General features: G+C 42.8%; 1 protein-coding gene across 1 annotated transcript in view; it reads right to left on the bottom strand.

Moving 5' to 3' along the window:
• The window catches only part of LOC142814099 (uncharacterized), a 210,692-nt gene that overhangs the window by 95,075 nt on the left and 97,551 nt on the right, over nucleotides 1–18,066 (bottom strand). The window contains exon 4 of the mRNA XM_075892038.1: nucleotides 17,407–17,477. Within this exon, the coding sequence (XP_075748153.1) occupies nucleotides 17,407–17,477 (71 nt within the window). The remainder of the gene's footprint in view (nucleotides 1–17,406; nucleotides 17,478–18,066) is intronic.

Raw genomic sequence — 18,066 nt, forward strand, 5'->3', positions numbered from 1 at the left:
GGTACGGATAACTCACTAGAAACGTGTCTGTAATCAGTACAAAAAAAACAGCATATCCATGGAGTAAATGATGATCAGTGGGGCGAAGCGTCCATCCATCCGTTCGTCCATGTGTCATTCCATCTGTGCATGCGTTCATGTGTCTATCCATTTGCGCATCAGTCCATGTGTCCGATCGCGTTTAAGAATTCGGATGGCGCGCGGGAACACCGACGAGACGCGAGCCAAAGAAGCCAAGCGCAAACATCATCAACGCGCCCGCTGCTCTGCTTCGTCCATTGCACACCAACGATCCGCCACGTACGGCGAATACCCAGGAGACTGAGAGAAGCACACGTTCTCCGCGTGCCCAGCCACAGCCCGCGCAGCAGCCGATTAGCGAGTAGCGGTTAAGCACCATCTGGAATATACTCACTCAACTAGAGTTTGTATGTACTGTGAGACAGCACCGCCTATTATACTATTCGGGAGATACTGTCTTCCTTTCTTTCTCGTCTCTTCTTCTCTCCGTTACTTGTGACGCATGACAAGGTTAGACTAAGAGGAGCTTTGCCCCTAAAAGTTGTCTCCACAAGGTGGAGTTTTATTTCATTTCCCCACAGTTACTGAAAACTATGCTTGCAAGCTCTGCCTTTCAGCCTAATGTAGAACTAGTTGTGACTATCAAATTTTTAAATGATCAAGGCAAATAGCAAGACATGTACAGATGCAGAAAACGCAAAAATGAGGTTAATTATTAACATCAGGTAATGTATGAGGAAACCCTCTTCTGTTTTTTGATACATTGTTTTGTTGAAGACTGTATGTCTCACTTACAGCCTTTGGATTACTATAAGGTAAGCTATAAGCTATAAGGTAAGCTGGTCTGCATGAAAATTGCAGATTTTTTTAAAGGGAGCTAGCTATACCATAGTCTTTGCATTTTCTGAAGAACACTGAATCTACCTCGACAGATAACCTTTGTTCAATCTGCATTTCACCGCACCTTAGCTGTACCACTGTAAAGTCTTTCATAACGCCGACGCTTGAAACACGTTAAAGCGACTAATTCATTTTGCAGGGAGGTATCATAATTAAATTAATAAGACAAGCACTTTAAATAGCTTACCGTTAAACATTAGCAAAGAAAGCATCTACCGGCGACTTCCAATGGAAATCCACGGAAAAGAAGAAAATGGACAAGGGCATACGTTCAATATTTAGTGACTTCTCGATATTTCACTTAGTTGGTTGCCCCGACCGCCATAAATAATCATGTTATAAGCCGTTTTGCAAGGGCCCTAAAACAAACATATTACTGGTTTTGCGTGACAAACACAGTGGACTCATTCACATGTACACAAACGGGTCGGTTTTTCCAGCAAGCTCAACAGGTGCAATAATAATTACAATTAAATCGGTCACGATAAAGGTCAGGACATCACATCTGACATTATCCACGGCTGAAGAACTCGCCGCCATTCGTGCTGCTCTGGAGTTTCTAGGCGAAGAACCAAAGCAGCAGAACCGAAGCAGCCCTCTAGCATTGCCTCGTCATATTCTCATGGATCAAACGAACAGCTAGTCGCTGAAATAAGACTGCTTCATCAACGGGCTATAGAGGAACAACACGACATAGCGTATCAACGAATACCGGGCCACTGCAGTATCGATGGAAACGACCGTGGAGATGAAGCAACCCGATCTGCCCATGATGATGCCCCTTGTGCAGCTATACCATTATCAAGAACGGACGCCGCTGCAAGGCTTCGATCACTTTCACGAGAGCTGACACTCACTCAGTGGAATTCAAAGGCATTCACCAACGTCCGCTTTCATAAACTGAACCCACACCTATCGCTCCGTCTTCTATCAGGAATAACCAGAGCTGAGGAGGCACTTTTGTGCCGTCTGTGGATTGTAGTGGCCTTTACGAATGCTTATTCGTTTCGAATCGGAATGGCCAGCAGCCTGACATGTGACAACTGTGGCTGCGCGGAGACATTCTCCCATCTTCTCTGCGAGTGTCCTCGCTTCAGTGCGCCAAAAAAAGAACTCTCGAAAGTTTTAGATAGACTAGACAATCGCCATTGTCGGAAAAAAGGGTATTAGGACACTGGCCGAGACCGTCGTCGGCACGCAAGGCATTGAGAGAGTCGTTGTGCTTCTTGCGGGCAAGTGGTCTTAGAGACAGAGTGTAAGCAGCGTCGTGGATCGTACTGTTGTCCTTCTCCGTTTTTTTTTCTCTCTCCTTTAACATCTTTTTTGTCTCATCTTTTGCTCCTCTTACCCCCTTCTCCAGCACAGGGTTGCCAGCCGGTCTGAGAACATGCTAACCTCCCTGTCCTTTCTCCTTCAATGCTCCTCCTCCTCCTCCTCACAATTCCACAGATCATAGACTTCATTCTTGAAAAGGGAATGGCTTGAATCAGAAATGTTGAACCTGTTTCACTTTTTTTATTCGCTTATCTCTGGTGGTCCTTTCTTGTTTTATAAGGAAACTCTGCTTGCGAAGTAATGCGTTTGGGACACTAAATTGGAAACTGTAAAACTGAAGCAGCATCGATGTCACTGTGTAATCACACAACTGTGTCTGCGGTTTTCTATAGTATTAAACTGTATTTTTCCCTGGGATTTGGAGCAACGCATTTCTGGAGAATAGTTGGCATTGTGTCATATTGTTTGCGCGAAGTTCCACAATTCGAACTCAAACTTAGATTCAAATTTCTTTCCACCTTGTACGATTTCACAGATGGAGGACAACGGAAAAAGAACTGGCGAGAGGCTGCTTGACTAGTCTGTAGACCAAACTAATCTATGCCATATGGGCCACAGCAAAAACAAAAACAGTTCACAGAACGAAAACATGAAAACATACAATTAGTGCAGAATAAAAGCAATATACAATAGCCTGCAAAAAAGCATACAAGAGTACAACGTCAGGATCAATAAAATTAGCTTTCTTATACAAACATAGATCTAAGTGCAGCTGAGGAGCAACAAAACAAATAACAATCGATTGACTGAAGGTGGTTTAACAATGATGGTAAAGAATAACATAAACGCTCTGTACCAGTATTCAAACGAGGTGCGACAACTTTCCAATACTTTCTGCGTCTCATTTTATAGTAGTGATCATTTGTTTACAAATGTGCTAGGGTGTCTAAATTATGTGTGTTGTGCCTTACTTCATAATTATATCCAGAAATCAGCTGATAATAGTATAATTTGTGAGCTGTTATAATACAAGATTTATGAAAGAAGCTTATAGTTGCTGCGTCATATTCAGCATTATAAACATTTCGTCGATATCGTTTCTGCATAACGTAAACCTTTTGTAAATTAGAGAATGAAGTTTTACCCCAGACAAGTTGACAGTAGTTGAGATGTGAACAGAAAATAGAATTGTAAACTAGAATCTTAAGTTTTGGAGAGAGAATGTATTTGAGCCGACCGACTATTCTAGTTATTCGAGCTGATTTTGTCAACACTGAGTTCACCTGAGCTTCCCAACACATGTACGCACTAAATACAACACCAAGGCACTTAAATTGGTCGACAATATCAACTGGGCAGGTATTGAAAATAATGTCTGCATAAAGAGGGATTGGCTTATTCTTGACCTGAAATATAACCTCCTTTGTTTTATTTTCATTGTTCTTCATGGAAGTGAATAAAGACCACTGTTGTAGTTTGATTAAGGCGTTATTACAATTTGATATCAGATGGTCGATGCTGTTTCCAGGAAAAAAAAATGATTGTAATCTGCATATATGACAAACATGGCATTATTAATAATGTTAGCGATGTCATTAATGTAAAGGTTGAAAAGTATGACAAACATGGCATTATTAATAATGTTAGCGATGTCATTAATGTAAAGGTTGAAAAGCACAGGTCCCAGAATGCTGCCCTGTGGAACACCACAAAGCAGAGGCAGAATTTGGGATTGCGAGTTGTTTGGACAACTTGTCGCCGATAGCATAGGCATGACCACAGTAAACTTGACCCACAATCACGAACACCATAAATATCTAACTTGCTTAACAAGACCTCATGATTTAACAAGTCAAAAGCTTTGGAAAAAATAAACGAATAAATGATTGCTATTTTCTTGCTTTGAAATTCTTGTAAAATATAATCTTTCTGGTGAAGCAGCGCTGATTTTGTTCATATGTTCTTCCGGAACCCAAACTGTTGGGATGTTAACATACTGGAGTTCTCAAAAAAATTTGAGAGCCTACAATAAGTTAGTTTCTCAAGAGGTTTCGAAAAAATGGGTAATATAGACAGAGGACAGTAATTTCCTAATTGATTCTGATTCCGCTTTTTGTAGACCACTGTTACCTTGGCTATTTGCATTTTTACTAGAAAAGCTGATGTAGTTGCTGTACACAATGCTGTACACAATGTGGAAAGTTTAATACCACAACGTCGAAGTGCTTTATAGTTACTCTTGCTATTTTCAATATGGGACAAAATGGCGTGTGAGAGTGGTGATAGGTATACTAAAGAGTTTTGAAAGAAAATGATAGGTAAATGCTTTTCTTTTTCCTAATACAAAACATAGATTTAATTACGCAAGCAAAAATTATTCTAGTATAATACACACGTATTACACACATGTTGAAACATTGGCTTTGACATGTTTCCTCTTTACGAATTTCTTATTGCGAGCTTCCGTATTCCTCTTCCTGCTTTTTTTTTTTTTTTGAACTCAAAGGAAAGAACATTGACAATGCAGATATTTCTCGTCCACTGACTGACAATTTTAGATATATAATGACAACAAGAGGATTTGAAGATACAATGCTAATATGAGATAATTATGAGAGACGCCGAAGTGCAGGGCTCCGAAAGCGAACACATAGGGTTCTTTATAATGCACCTAAATCTATGCACCTGCGTCCCCAGTTCCTACCTCCGTTTCAATTCGGCTGCCACGAATGTTACTAGGTACCACGATCTCCCGATTAGCAGTCGAGCAATTATCTTCAGCTCACTGCCACTTCAATCTGGTGGTGGGATTTACAATGTCAAAGCTGCACAGGGGCTTACCTGTATCGACTTAATCGAAGATTACTGTTCTTCCTCAAGTGAAAAGTCAAGAGCGTTAACTACGAAAACAATATGTCCTGTTCGTGAGCAATATTTGACGCGTATGGCACGAGTTGTTGCATTCCACATCATTAGCTCAGAAAGAGTAATCATGAACTACAGATAAGAAATCGTGAACTATAGGTAAATATTAATGTGCGAATAAATAGACATTAGAGGGCACTGCCTTCTGCCAGGTACTGGTACTACTACTATATAAACAGTTCACCGAAACTACGAACTGTTTATGCGACGCACTGTAGTATAGGGAAGTTGCATCATCTTTTGTTGTTTAACGTGCGTTGAAGTCAGACACTACACGGGCCACTACCGTTTCCCTTCCATCGAAATTTGACCAACAAGGTCGGGATCTAGCCGTGGCTTTCGGGTCAGCAACCGAATACCGCAACTGCTAGATCACCAGGACGGACCATATGTTAAAATTAGATACTTCTCTTTCGCCCCAACCCCTGCCTCACAGTTACGAATGGGAAGCATCATCCTCATTCCACTCAGTATTTCACTACATATCCCTAACCAAGTTACACATGTGCTCAAATGTTTCACTGGCTGCACATGATGTTTCTAGATTTTTCTCTTTAGCCTGAGTAGCTACAAACACCTCCTCTCTCAACCATCCTTCACGTGCATCAGGCGTCTGCTGCCATATTATTCCTAATTTGAAAGTTTTACAAAGCCACGAACGTTTAGGTGAATTGGCCAAGCACCTTTCGAAGAACAATGTGCGAACATGACGTTTATTTCTTCCTCCGCTTATCCCCCGTCATTAGCGGGCGGGCAACGCATCCCCCAATGTTTTTTCAGGAACAACGAAAGTGTTTGCAAGAACAAGGCTAATGAGAAAGGGGGTTACTCAATTAGAATGATTGGTGGCGTTTTAAAGATTGTCGCTACCTAACAATGAAATGGAAAATTCTGGGGACTTACGTAGCACAAGCGCGCCCCGCCGCGGTGGTCTAGTGTTTAAGGTACTCGTTTGCTGACCTGCAGGTCGCGGGAACAAAATCCATCTGCGGCGTCTGAATTTCCGATGGAGGCGGAAATGTTGTAGGCCCGTTTGCTCAGATCTGGGCGCACGTTAAGAAGCCCAGGTAGCCGAAATTTCCCGAGCCCTCCACTACGGCGTCTCTCATGATCATGTGGTGGTTTTCAGATGGTAAACCCCACAAATCAATCCTTAATCATCAAGTAGCACAAGCATGGACAAATATATTGCGGAAAGTGGAATTCTACTCCGGAACGTGACATTGATATCATACAACCACTCTCGCTCGCTAACCTCCTGTTCTCGCATAGATAATAATGAGTACCAGTCGTGCAAAGCACTCGCCAGGGTGCACGTTGAGGCATTTGTTCTTGCTCGCGTACAAACCCATATACACGCGAGTGGTGCTAGATCAATGTGACACCAGTGCTGAGGGCTACGCAAACATCATGACCACCTTGTATCACACTATTAGTGTCACCATCGGAGCAACGGCCACTCGCTAGCGGCTTGGCTCAATGTTCGCTGCTGCGCTGTGAAGATAATTCTCGATATCACCGACAGGAATCCCAACAAGTGCCTTCTCTATTGCATGAGGTAACCCGTGGGTCCCATATCGATGTCTGGCAAATATAGGCGAGTGCATGCGTAAAGTGAACCTAGAGTGATCATCCGACCGGCGCATAACGGTTCAACCTTCTTGTTTCACGACTAAGTATCTATCTCTATAATAGCAGAAAACTAGATTTCTTTGCTTGCCGTACTGCGACATCGCTTCGTAAGCGAAATTTGCGTGGCACATGCACTGAAATCACACCAGACCTTGCTGAGAAGAGAAACGGGGAAACATTATTTCAAAATGTATTTGTTGTGCACAGTCAAGCGTAACCTCTTCATAAATATTATTATTAACACTTTCATGTGTACACACGAAGATGATATACAAGATATAATCCTGTTCCCAACAACACATGTTGCAAAGAAAAGCTGCGAGCTTGCAAATGAAGCCACCTGCAACCCATTGAGATTACAGAGGCAAGTAAACTGAACAAACAATTAGACCGAGTAACGCTGAGCGGTTGTTAATTATTCTTTAAACTGTGGTGTATTAAGTGCTGGAAGAGAAAGTGGGGCAAAGTAACTACCAAAATGAATAGGATAGGTAAATAGCGGAGGGGTTTTACAGAGATCTTTACAGTAGCCGGGAAGACCACGACCCTAATGTAAGAACTAGCATAACAAAGATGGCATCCCACCAGTAATGACAGAAGAAGTCAGAAAAGCCTTGTAGCTGCTGGTGATAATCAGGTACCATCAGATCTGCTGAAAGACGGAGAACAGATTGGGTTAGAAAAACTACCCGCCCTGTTTATGAAGTGTCTCCTGACAGAAAGGGTACCAGAATCTTGGAATAATGCTAAAATCATCCTAATACATAAGAAAGGAGATCACAAAGACTTGAAGAATTACACGTCAAACAGCTCGCTCTCCGTCGTATACAAGCTAATTACAAAGGTAGTTGCTAACAGAATTTAGACAACACTAAACTTCAGTCAACCAAAGGAACAAGCAGGATATCGAACAGGCTACTCAACAATTGACCACATTCATACTACCCATCAGGTATTCAGAATACAAGCAACCACCATACATAGGCCTTCATAGATTATGACAAGGTGTTCGATTCAGTAGAAATATCAGCCGTCACGCAGGCTCTGTAGAATCAGCGCGTCGACGAAGCATCTATAAATAACCTGGAAGAAATATACAGTTGATAAACTACCACCATAGTGCTCCATACAGAATGTGACAAAATACCGATTAAGAAGGGTGCAAGACAAAGAGATACAATTTTCCAATGGTATTTACCACGTGGTTACAGGACGTTTTCAAATACCTCGATTGGAAAAAGTTAGAGATTGGAGTTATTGAAAAGTACCTTAGTAACCTGCGCTTCGCCGATGACATTGCATTGCTGAGTAACTCAGGGGATGAATTACACTCATGATTGCATATTTAGGCAAGAAGAGCAGAAAAGTAGGTCTTCAATTTAATCTGTGAAAACGAATGTAATCCACAACAAAACAACCTCGGAAAACAACAGCGCTTCGAGATAAGTCATATTGCACTTGAAGCCGTGAAAGGCTATGTCTACTTAGTACAAGTAATGATCGCGGAGCCGAACCGTGAGATCGCAGCGACTAGAAGATTAAGAATAGGGTGGAGCACATTCAGCAAGCACTCTCAAATCATGAATGGTAGATTGCTATCAACTATGGAGCAGAAACCTGGAGGTTTACAAAGAGGGTTCAGCTTAAATTTAGGATGAAGCAGCGAGCAATAGAAAGGAAAATAATAGGTGTAGCCTTAAGAGACAAGAATAGAGCAGAGTGGATCAGGAAACAAACCGGGGTTAAGGATATCACAGCTCAAATCAAGACGAAAAAACGGAGATGGGCTGGGCGTGTAGCGCGTAGGCAGGATAACTACTGGTAATGAAGTATGACTGACTGGATTCCCAAAGAAGGTAAGCGGGTTAGGGAGAGACAGAAAGTTAGGTGGGCAGACGAGATTAGGAAGTTGGCCGGTTAAAAATGGCAGCAGCAAGCACAGGACTGAGTTGACTGGCGGAACGTGGGAGAGGGCTGTGTCCTGCAGTGGATGTAGTGATGATGATGATGATGATGATGATGATGATGATGATGATGATGATGATGATGACAACGACAACGACGGAGGGCTCCAGAAATTTTAACACTCGTGGTTCCTTAACATTCACCTAAATCTAAGTACATGGGCTTCAACCATTTTCGGCTCCACAGAAAGAGAGGCCGCCGCGGCCGAGATTCTATCCCTCTAGTCGCAACCTGCGTGTCAGCAGGGAAGTGAATTATATATTATAATCCTGGTTGACCTTTGCTTATATCCCTCGCGGTTTTCTCTCTCTTTTTACGTACGTTTCAGATATGCAGAAGTACCGCCAATGAGTACTAGCTGAAATTTCAGCCCATGCCTTGTTTCAAATTAGCTCTTCGACCTTTTGGCCCTACCACAATACCACACACAAGTCTTTGTGCTTTTGTAGCCAATAGCCATGCAGAAATCAATTATTATGAGCTCAGAGCTATGAGACGGTACCTTGATATTTGTTCTGCGTATACCAACAAGTAGCGAGCGATGCAATGCATACTTATGTAGGTGAACACGGAGAAAGATGCCACGTATGGCGTGCTGCCCGCAGGCTGCTCTCAAGCGCCTCCCTCAAGGCATGCTGCCCTAACGTACAAAATGCTCCCGTGTCCTCCAACACACGTGACGCGTTGATGTGTTTCGTAGCTGTCCGTAGACATCTGTAGCTCGACTCCCTAAAGTGTTTCGTGACTGCGCTTGAGGGAGAAAAAATGTACTTCCTTTGAATGTGGAAGTGTTTTAAAGCAATAGGCTTGTATTTTCGTCTCATGCGAACGAAAAGAATTGTGGCAGCTACGGAAAAGTGGCGCGAAAACTCAAGAAGCAGCGGAGCTTCCTCAGTTTCCCTCCTCTTTTCCCTGCACCTTTCGCTTCTGCCTTTCCTCACTTTCTTTTCACACCCCTTGCCATGCTATACATGGTTATGCTTGGTATTTCCTTCTTGCATCCGTTTTTCTATCTCTTTTTCTCGTTAATTCTTGCACCATTTTTCTAAATCTTGCTCTTTTTCTTGACTTTCTTCCTATAACTCTCTTCCTCTACCTTCCTATCTTTTTCTTTCGATGCTCGTTCTAGGTTTTTCTCTCACCCCTATCTTTCTATTTCAAGCTTTTTTTTTCCTTTTGTCTGTCTCTTTGTCTTTATCTTTTTTGGTTCCTGCCCTAGTTATCTAGCTTACCAGAGTAATCGCATCCATCGATGAGCAGACTGGGGCACGTGTTCTGGGAAAAGCACAATATGAAGATGTGGACAAAACGAGCCCTGCGGTCTCATGATGATGACAGTTTTCAGGTCATGCACGTAGCATATCACCAGTTATAATTTTAGGGACACTACGCACTTGTTTATAATGTGAAGGAGAAAGTGTTTGGATGGCCCCAAAAACGTGACAAGCCATTAAGCCATTTGAAGGTATGTCAAATAAAATGCATCATGTGCCCAATGACAAATCCTCAGAAATATACACACAGTATTCTAGGGGGGGGGGGGGGGGGTAAAATTTTAGGGTCCGTTGAGCTTTGTTTTCGGTGAGATTGAAATAAAGTAGATGTTCACGAATAATCCTCAAAATGTTATTCTATTATGACCTACATGGCGAATAAATGCACGCTTTTCTTTTTGTAAAGTATTATCGCGCCTCTAGAAAACAAACATAATTCAAGCTTTCTTTTTCAAAACTGCGTAATTAAACATTTCAAATGTATGACAAGATATAGCCTGATTCGCAGCTATGTTGAAAATTCGGTCACTGTCCGCTCGTTCAGAACATTGAAATGCTAGGTGTCAGCTGCCTAAAAGCCCACCTCGAGTCAACATTGTGTATCCGCTTCCTTTTTATAATACCTCAAAGACTGTCCCGCCACAGTTCCCCAATTTTATTAGGTCGCTATTTTGGCACTCCAACCACACATTTGTTTACTTTGCCCTACGAGCGGCTCTGGCGAAAACAAAATAAAGGAGCTCGACGTACGTAGCGAAGAGGAAAGCAAGGGTGAATTGACTTGCCGAAAAACACCTGAACGAGTGACAAAGAGAGTCTGTCAAGAGTCTTTCTCGCCGCTGGTGACAAAACTAGAAGAGAGGTCCCACAGGAGGAAACGATGGAGCTTGGACCTGTTATTGGCTTTTGTGGCCAGACTCGCCTTCGCAAACAAAGTATGCCAATTCCCCACTCTCGTAGACAATTTTCTGTTGTTTTACTGCTTCGACATTCATTCTTCACTTTATCTGCTGTACACACACATTTTTTTACATGCGCTTCTTTTTTTACATTTAAAGAAAGTTTGTACAGAACTAATCTGGACACATTCTAATAGATGTGGCTTTTTCTTCTTTCGCATACACGCACGGTATCATCTAACGCTCTTTCATTCACATAAGTTTACAATTTTGCCGTTAGGAAAATTTTAAAAGAAAGAGAGATTCCATAAGAACTTGTTTTACATTTTTGAGACCGATAACACGAAGTACATTCACCTCAGTTCTTCGCCGTAAGAGATTGAGAGTTGGTCATTCTTTCGAGATTAAGTATTTACAAGGCTGTCAAGACTAGAGTTTTATAAAATATTCGCCATCGTCCTTTATCTGTTGAATAGGGTGAAGTACTGTAAGACTAATTTTCTATGAGCTGCTTTTTGTCTTATGACCGGCACACGTGGCTGATGTCACGAATGAAAAAGCCATTACCTAATGAAATCTGGATGCGTCCTCACTCTGGAGGGCGTACCATGCAGCTAGTCCAGACGTTGCAAATGAAGTCACCGGCCAATTATAAGCCACGTTTGGACGACTTAATTAGAAAGAGCTTCTTTGCCAGACTTCCTCTAGGGAACTCAGTTCTGTCGTGCTTGAAGTTTACCTTTTTTTTATCTGAGCTTACAACTTTTCGGTTAATATTACGCTGAAGTCTAGCCAGCCTTACTCTGTTAGAAAAGAACTGAGCTCACATGCTATCTTTACGACTGAACTAATTCGTTCTTAGTAAGAGCTAAATATAAAAAAGAGTATATATAATCAACCCAAAAATCAGTCGCAAGTCAGAAAAAAACCTGACTTGCCTTTTTTTTTCAAGTCCTAGGAAAATTTCGACTCTGCTGTGGTGCTCCCAGGCTCTTCGGTTCATATCAACCAATTTCGAAGATAGCAAGAGATATTTCACCGGGCAAAGTTGCTGCTCGGTTGCTCAACGTATTCTGTCTATAGCCATGAAGTTCCAGCTAAAGGAAGAGTATGGAATATAGTATTTTGTTTTCAATTTTATGCTAAGTACACTATAGAATTAAGGCTGCGCATTTATTCTGTTTATCAGCGGATATCGTGATTTATTTTCTTACCAGAGTATCGCAAGTACGATGCACATTGTTTGGGCAGCTGGTTAATGCAGCTCTGAGGTCTAAGTGGCGTTGTCGAATCCACAATTGCAATGAATTTTGTTCTGTTTTTTTTTTCATTTCTTAAATATCATGCATGCCTGTTTCAGACAGTAAATAACAAAGCTATTTTATAGCGGTCCATCATACTTAGCTAACTTTAAACAGCACGGCAATAAACCATTCCGATCAAGCTAATGACTGCTGCATGACCCCCGTGTTTTTTCTTTCGTCTTCCACACTGAATTTATTTATTTGGGCAACCGATTGTCAAAATATTATATGGAAGCCCGGCAAGGCCGTTATTGAGGCAGCAGACAGAAATGGCGCCATCGGGAACTCAGCCCGAAGGAGCAGCAAATGATAAATATGGTGAGCTCAAGTGCAAGATTCCGCACACCAGTGATACCGCAACGTTGTTTTTTCGTTCTAGGGTTAAAGTAGCGCGAAACTCACAAAGGTCAGCGGACCTTTCCAGAAATTCGCGCGTGCCAGTTACGACGACAGCAAAGCGTTGTGAAAAGCCGGGGCACCGGCTGAGTGTCGTTTGCTCGCGGAAGCGTTGGCTCACCGCGCTTCCAGTGCGCGAGCTTACGGGCACGCCGTTGCAGGAACGTCGCACGTGATAACCCGGCTTCAATCTTCCCTCACGAAAGAAGCACAAACCAGAGCAACACGGAGCCAGTGAACAGTAAGTATCATTCACTATTAATGGCCTGGCAAAATGCTCACGTACTCGCGAGAAGGCCCTTTGCATGGGAAACTTTACACCACTCTCTCAATGAGTCCCCTGCGCTACGTTGGTCATACTCCCAAACAGCAGAAGCTTTCATCGTTCGTTTTATTCTGAACATGACTGTACAGCTTCATTATTCGTACATTATCTTGGGTACTATACATGATGTTTCAATAAATGTGTCCAATATTGTTTAAAAATCATCAAACGACGCTATTTGCTCGCTGTTTTCACAATTGCTTTTTCTGTAGTGGCAGACATTTTAAGAAGGTTTGAAACGTTAATTAGAAGAGTTACAATAATCAACTTTTTATTAGTAGTGTTTGGCCGTAAAGTCAAATAGGAGAATTGAAGTCTTTGACGCGCAAAACCTATTGCTGCTTTGAAACTTCAGAAAAGTGACCTCTAGTAATAACTATGAATGAACGAAATTCTAAATGTTGCGGCGCAACCAAAACAAACGGACCGAATAGCGCAACAAGCAGACTACTAGAATGACGTCACTGTTCAAAACAATGGTTACAGAGGTGCAGTTTTTCCCCGTTCGTCAACCATGTGCTTCGTGCGTGATGTAATAAATAGCGAGCACAGCCCACACACACAGAGAATGAAGCTGGTTGATGGTTGATGTAACAACGCTCCCTCATTTCAATTGCGCTCTTACGCGTTTCGGTTTCGCCACAGATTTGGGAAGAATTTCATTATTTCGCACATATTACTAGAAGCCACTTTTGCAAACTCTCAAAGCGGCAATCGGTTGTTCACATAAAGGACTTCAATTCTCCCACGTGACTTAACTGGCTAATGCCATTAATGAAAAGTTTATTATATTAACTTTCCTAAATACCGTTCTAAAAATTACATTCAACCTTCTTAAGATGCCTGCCCCTATAGAAAAAGCAACTGTGAAGACAGCGAGCAAATAGCGCCTTTTTCCAATTCTTTAAAGAATATTGGGCAGATTTCTGAATACACTCTGTATAACGCTCATTATATCCTTCCGTTTTACGTGATGCGCAGAACTATGGTATTTCGCGCATGACAATGGCAAAACCGCATTACCATAACAAAGGGGTTTGAGCCAAACTATGTTGTGTGGATTAGAATACTAATTGACTGTTTCAAATGCTGCGTGTTAGAAACTGAGAGTGGTAAGAACCGGCTACCAACACGCACATAGAGCGGACATCGAGTGAGTGCGGTCGGGTGCCAAAATCGCATTGTCACGGAGAAGGGAAACTTCTGCAACATGATCTCTCTCATAATGCTAATAAGCACTCAGTATCTCAGACCTGAATGTTTAAGTCAGAAAGCGTCCATGAAGTACTGCTGTGTGGGGCTGTTATTAGTGAAACTGTGACTTCAAAATCGACACCAGAAGCCTCATTCAGTGTGGGAAAGCTATGCAAAGCCACAGCAGCGGTTACGTCAGCTGGCAATGTGAAAGAAGCTGTCTGTGAGTGTCACTTTCATATGGACAACAATGAAAAGAAATGTAGCGCTCTTTGCCTTGACACCGGGAACCAAAAATGAGATGCTCGAAGCCAGAATAGGTAAGCCCTCTTAGTTTATTACGAATAACTAACCTATCTCATTGAGAAAACCAAGCAATAAACAGCAAATTAAACACTACGAAGTGCAAGAAGAAACTCGCAAGGTTTCTTATCTTGAGGGGGAAAACAGCGCAACAACAGCACGAAGACCCTCTTCAAGACATCGTTCTGCAATTTATTTGATACGCATTTGACCAATATTATTTTAGGGTAAAAGTCGTCTACCTTTTTCTTCCTCAGTCCATTTATTGTTCCTTCCCACCCCAGTCGGAAGGCTTTCTGCATCTAAAGTGGTATTGTCCTGCCTCCGTGATCGGTGGGCTGATCACAGAGGCAGTGCAAACAATATCGTGTGATGACGTCATGATGAGACGCCATGATGATTTCGCACATTCTGGGGATCTGTGTGGTCACGGTGACGTCATATGATGACGCCATCAAAGCATTATTTTTTGCATCGCTTTTGTTAACGCTGCCACCACGGAAAGACGAAGCCACCGACGGTAAATGTTTGTGCTGTTAGCCGAGAACCTTAAATGCCTCATCAAACGCAAAACTTGACCATTGGCGTTCTGCGTTGGTGGCGCCAAGCGATCCGAAAATTCATCATCGCGTGATGATGGCATGATATATGACGTTAAACATCACCAAAGTTTGTCACATCGTTAAGACGTCACATGACTTCGCCTGCATCTTCACGTCATTGCAAGGCATCCTATAGCTTGGTCAAAGGGGGTATCACCTCGGAGTCATAGCAAAAATCAGTTTTGCACTGTCTCCGATTAGGCAGAAGTTCGCTAGGTGCTGGAAGCTTTCGAAGAGTGATGAGTATCGTGGCCGGCATGGGCGTCGGCAAGAGGGTGAAAAGGGGCTTCTAGCTCCCTCAAGCACACCAGCACATGCTCTCACCTAAGCTACATTGGCGCTCTACCCATCCCTCATCCGCCACGTAAGAGGGATAGAATCGCAACAGAAGAAAAAGATCTTCTTCGCTTTGGAGTTGTCTTAGCTGAATGAGCGATGTGAGTTTTTATAAAGACATATTTCCCCTTAATCAATACGCGCAGTCACATGGTATGCGTAAGGTTTAAAACCCTAGCCCCATCATCACACTAAATAAGAACACAGATATCTTAACAAAAGGTAAACTTAGCTGCAACATCACGAAAAAAAATCAACTCCTGAAGCAGCACCGAGCTAAGAAAGAAACATGCGGTGCCTTTCGAATGTTATTACATTAAAGAACAAGCAGATTTGTCCACCAATGTCCTTCTTCAGCATGGTCAGTGATGATTCTGTCTATTTGGGACGAACAACACAACCTAGTTGGCGTGCATCATAGTCGGAGCGCTCTGAAGCGCCGTTTCTTCCCAACAACAGCGCCCTACGCCAGACAAAACCCATCAGGCGCGCATTGAATGCGGGGGAAAGCAAGAAAGCGTTGTCTGCTCTGCCTGACTGGCACTCCGCTCTCTCATAATGCCCCAGCGCCGATCCACCAGAAAAAGGCCCGGCGCTGCGATTTATGGAAAGGTTCATTGTCACCCCTAACTTCCGCCAAGTAGACTTTTCATTTTGTGCACTCTAAAGAAAAGCTCGCAAAAACTTATATGGGTCAGATACCTCGCATAAATAGAATAGTCTGACATTGCTGAAAAAACATTAAAACTCTTTCATTCATTATATTTCTTTATAATACTAGTGTAAATGCTAATTAAGTGATCTTTGTTAATTACCCATATCATGGGGTAGGTAGTTGTATTAGCTTCGATGAAATGTTCCGGTGCTTCAGACAAGTGCTCCGAATTTCTTGCTCATCAACGTTCATATATATAAATATTTCAATTAGTTAAGAAAGTCAATTTAGCAACATTGCTCCCAATTTAAATTGGTGGACTGAAGCATTATACTTACGGGGTCATGCGGCTCAGAAAAATACTTGGCCGATTCGACCCACGCCGAGCCTGTGTTTGTCTTTGTATACAAAACGAAGGCTAAATTAAACACGCCGTCTACCGTTAATGTACCAAAAATATATACCAGGCATACATGATGTCTTCCTAAAGGCTGTTTTACATGTCGTGATTGCAGCGAAAAAAAATCGTTCTGTTCGCAACCGCTGCTAATGGCGGTTTCGTTTCACATGGACCGCGAACGGTTCGTGATTTTCGCTCTGTGACTGTAGCGGCGAGTTCTTGTCACTCTTCTTTCTGGCAGACACCGCCGAATTTTTTTAACGTAATGTAATGAATTGCGCATGATTATATCATTAAGTTTCTCTAAGCGGTAACAAGGGCCCACGTGTTTCGACGTTTAAGAACACTTCTTAATCTCAATTAATTTTAAAAAACACAGCATCTACCATCGACGCTATTTCGACGGGTCCCGACCAAAAATCTTTCCCGCCGTTGTGACCAGAGCGAAAATTTCCAACATGTTGGAAGCTCGCCGCGGACCGCTGCGGCGTGAGCGAATCGGCCTTTTTTTTTTCGCAGCGAGCGAATTCACGCACTGAAAATCGCTACTTTTTGTGTCATGTGAAACGTCCTTTACGTGAGTTTTAGTACTAATCTTCCGAACATGAAGTAACAGGCCTAGAGGCAGCATGTATTCGCAGCCATTGGTCGGGCGCGAGGCAGAAGGCGTAAATGCGGCAGCAACGACGTAACCGTGCCTCGCAAAGCTCTTAACGCTGCCTGCATTCGCCCAAACAAACACCACTGACGCTCAGACCGTGAAATGACGGCGACCCAAAAAGAAGGAGCCATTCCGAGGCCGGCGCGAGACAAAGAAAGCTGATCGCAGGGACGAGAACGACGCCACGTCTCCCGCGTTGCTTTGCTGGCAAGCGCTCGTTATGCCACAGCGAGAATCCGAGGAACGCGTAGAACAGCGTCCCCGCCATTGTCTTTCCGTTTTTGGGTTTTCCTGCAGTGCGCTTTTTTTTATTAGTTTTCATGCGGAAATCGTACTTACTACTGTGGCGCCAAGGATGTGCTGTTCTGTGGGGAAAGCCATGGTTGCCGTAGGAATTCCATTGGCTGATGCTGAATGCACAGAAAAAAAAGAAACAAAAACAACGTTGACCCCTTAGTCGTAACAAGGATGGAAAGAAGTGGAAATGTAAGCGCTTATATTTTTATATTATATAACAATAGCAAGATGAACTAGCCGAGAATAATGCCAGAAAGTATAGGGGATGTTGTTTGTAGTAAATGTAAAATCTGAGAAAAAAGTTGATAAAATGATCACTTGCCGCGGGCAGGGAACGTATACACTACCTCGGTGGCGGCGCTGCCACCTATAGCCCGATATCGCGGTGAATAGCTCTGTTCACTTACATTTGGCCAACAGCCATGAAAAATCCTTGAGTGACACCTTGTTTCAAAGAAATGCAGTGGCGATGTTTACGTCCCATCAGTGGTTCCTACTCAAGCACGCGGAAGGAAGCAGAGATAAATTATAGCGACCGAAAACCACAGCGTAGAAGTTCAACGCTTGAATAGAAGCGCGCGTGCGCTTCTTTGCAGCAAAGTACCACTTCTGAACGCGAACGCACTACCGACTCCTCCAGACATTGTTGCTATGCGGGCAGCTTCACCCTTTTATTCTTCAACTATCGGTTTTATGTGGCCA

Source organism: Rhipicephalus microplus, chromosome 4 (assembly GCF_043290135.1).
Source record: "Rhipicephalus microplus isolate Deutch F79 chromosome 4, USDA_Rmic, whole genome shotgun sequence".
In the NCBI taxonomy this organism is placed as follows: domain Eukaryota; kingdom Metazoa; phylum Arthropoda; class Arachnida; order Ixodida; family Ixodidae; genus Rhipicephalus; species Rhipicephalus microplus.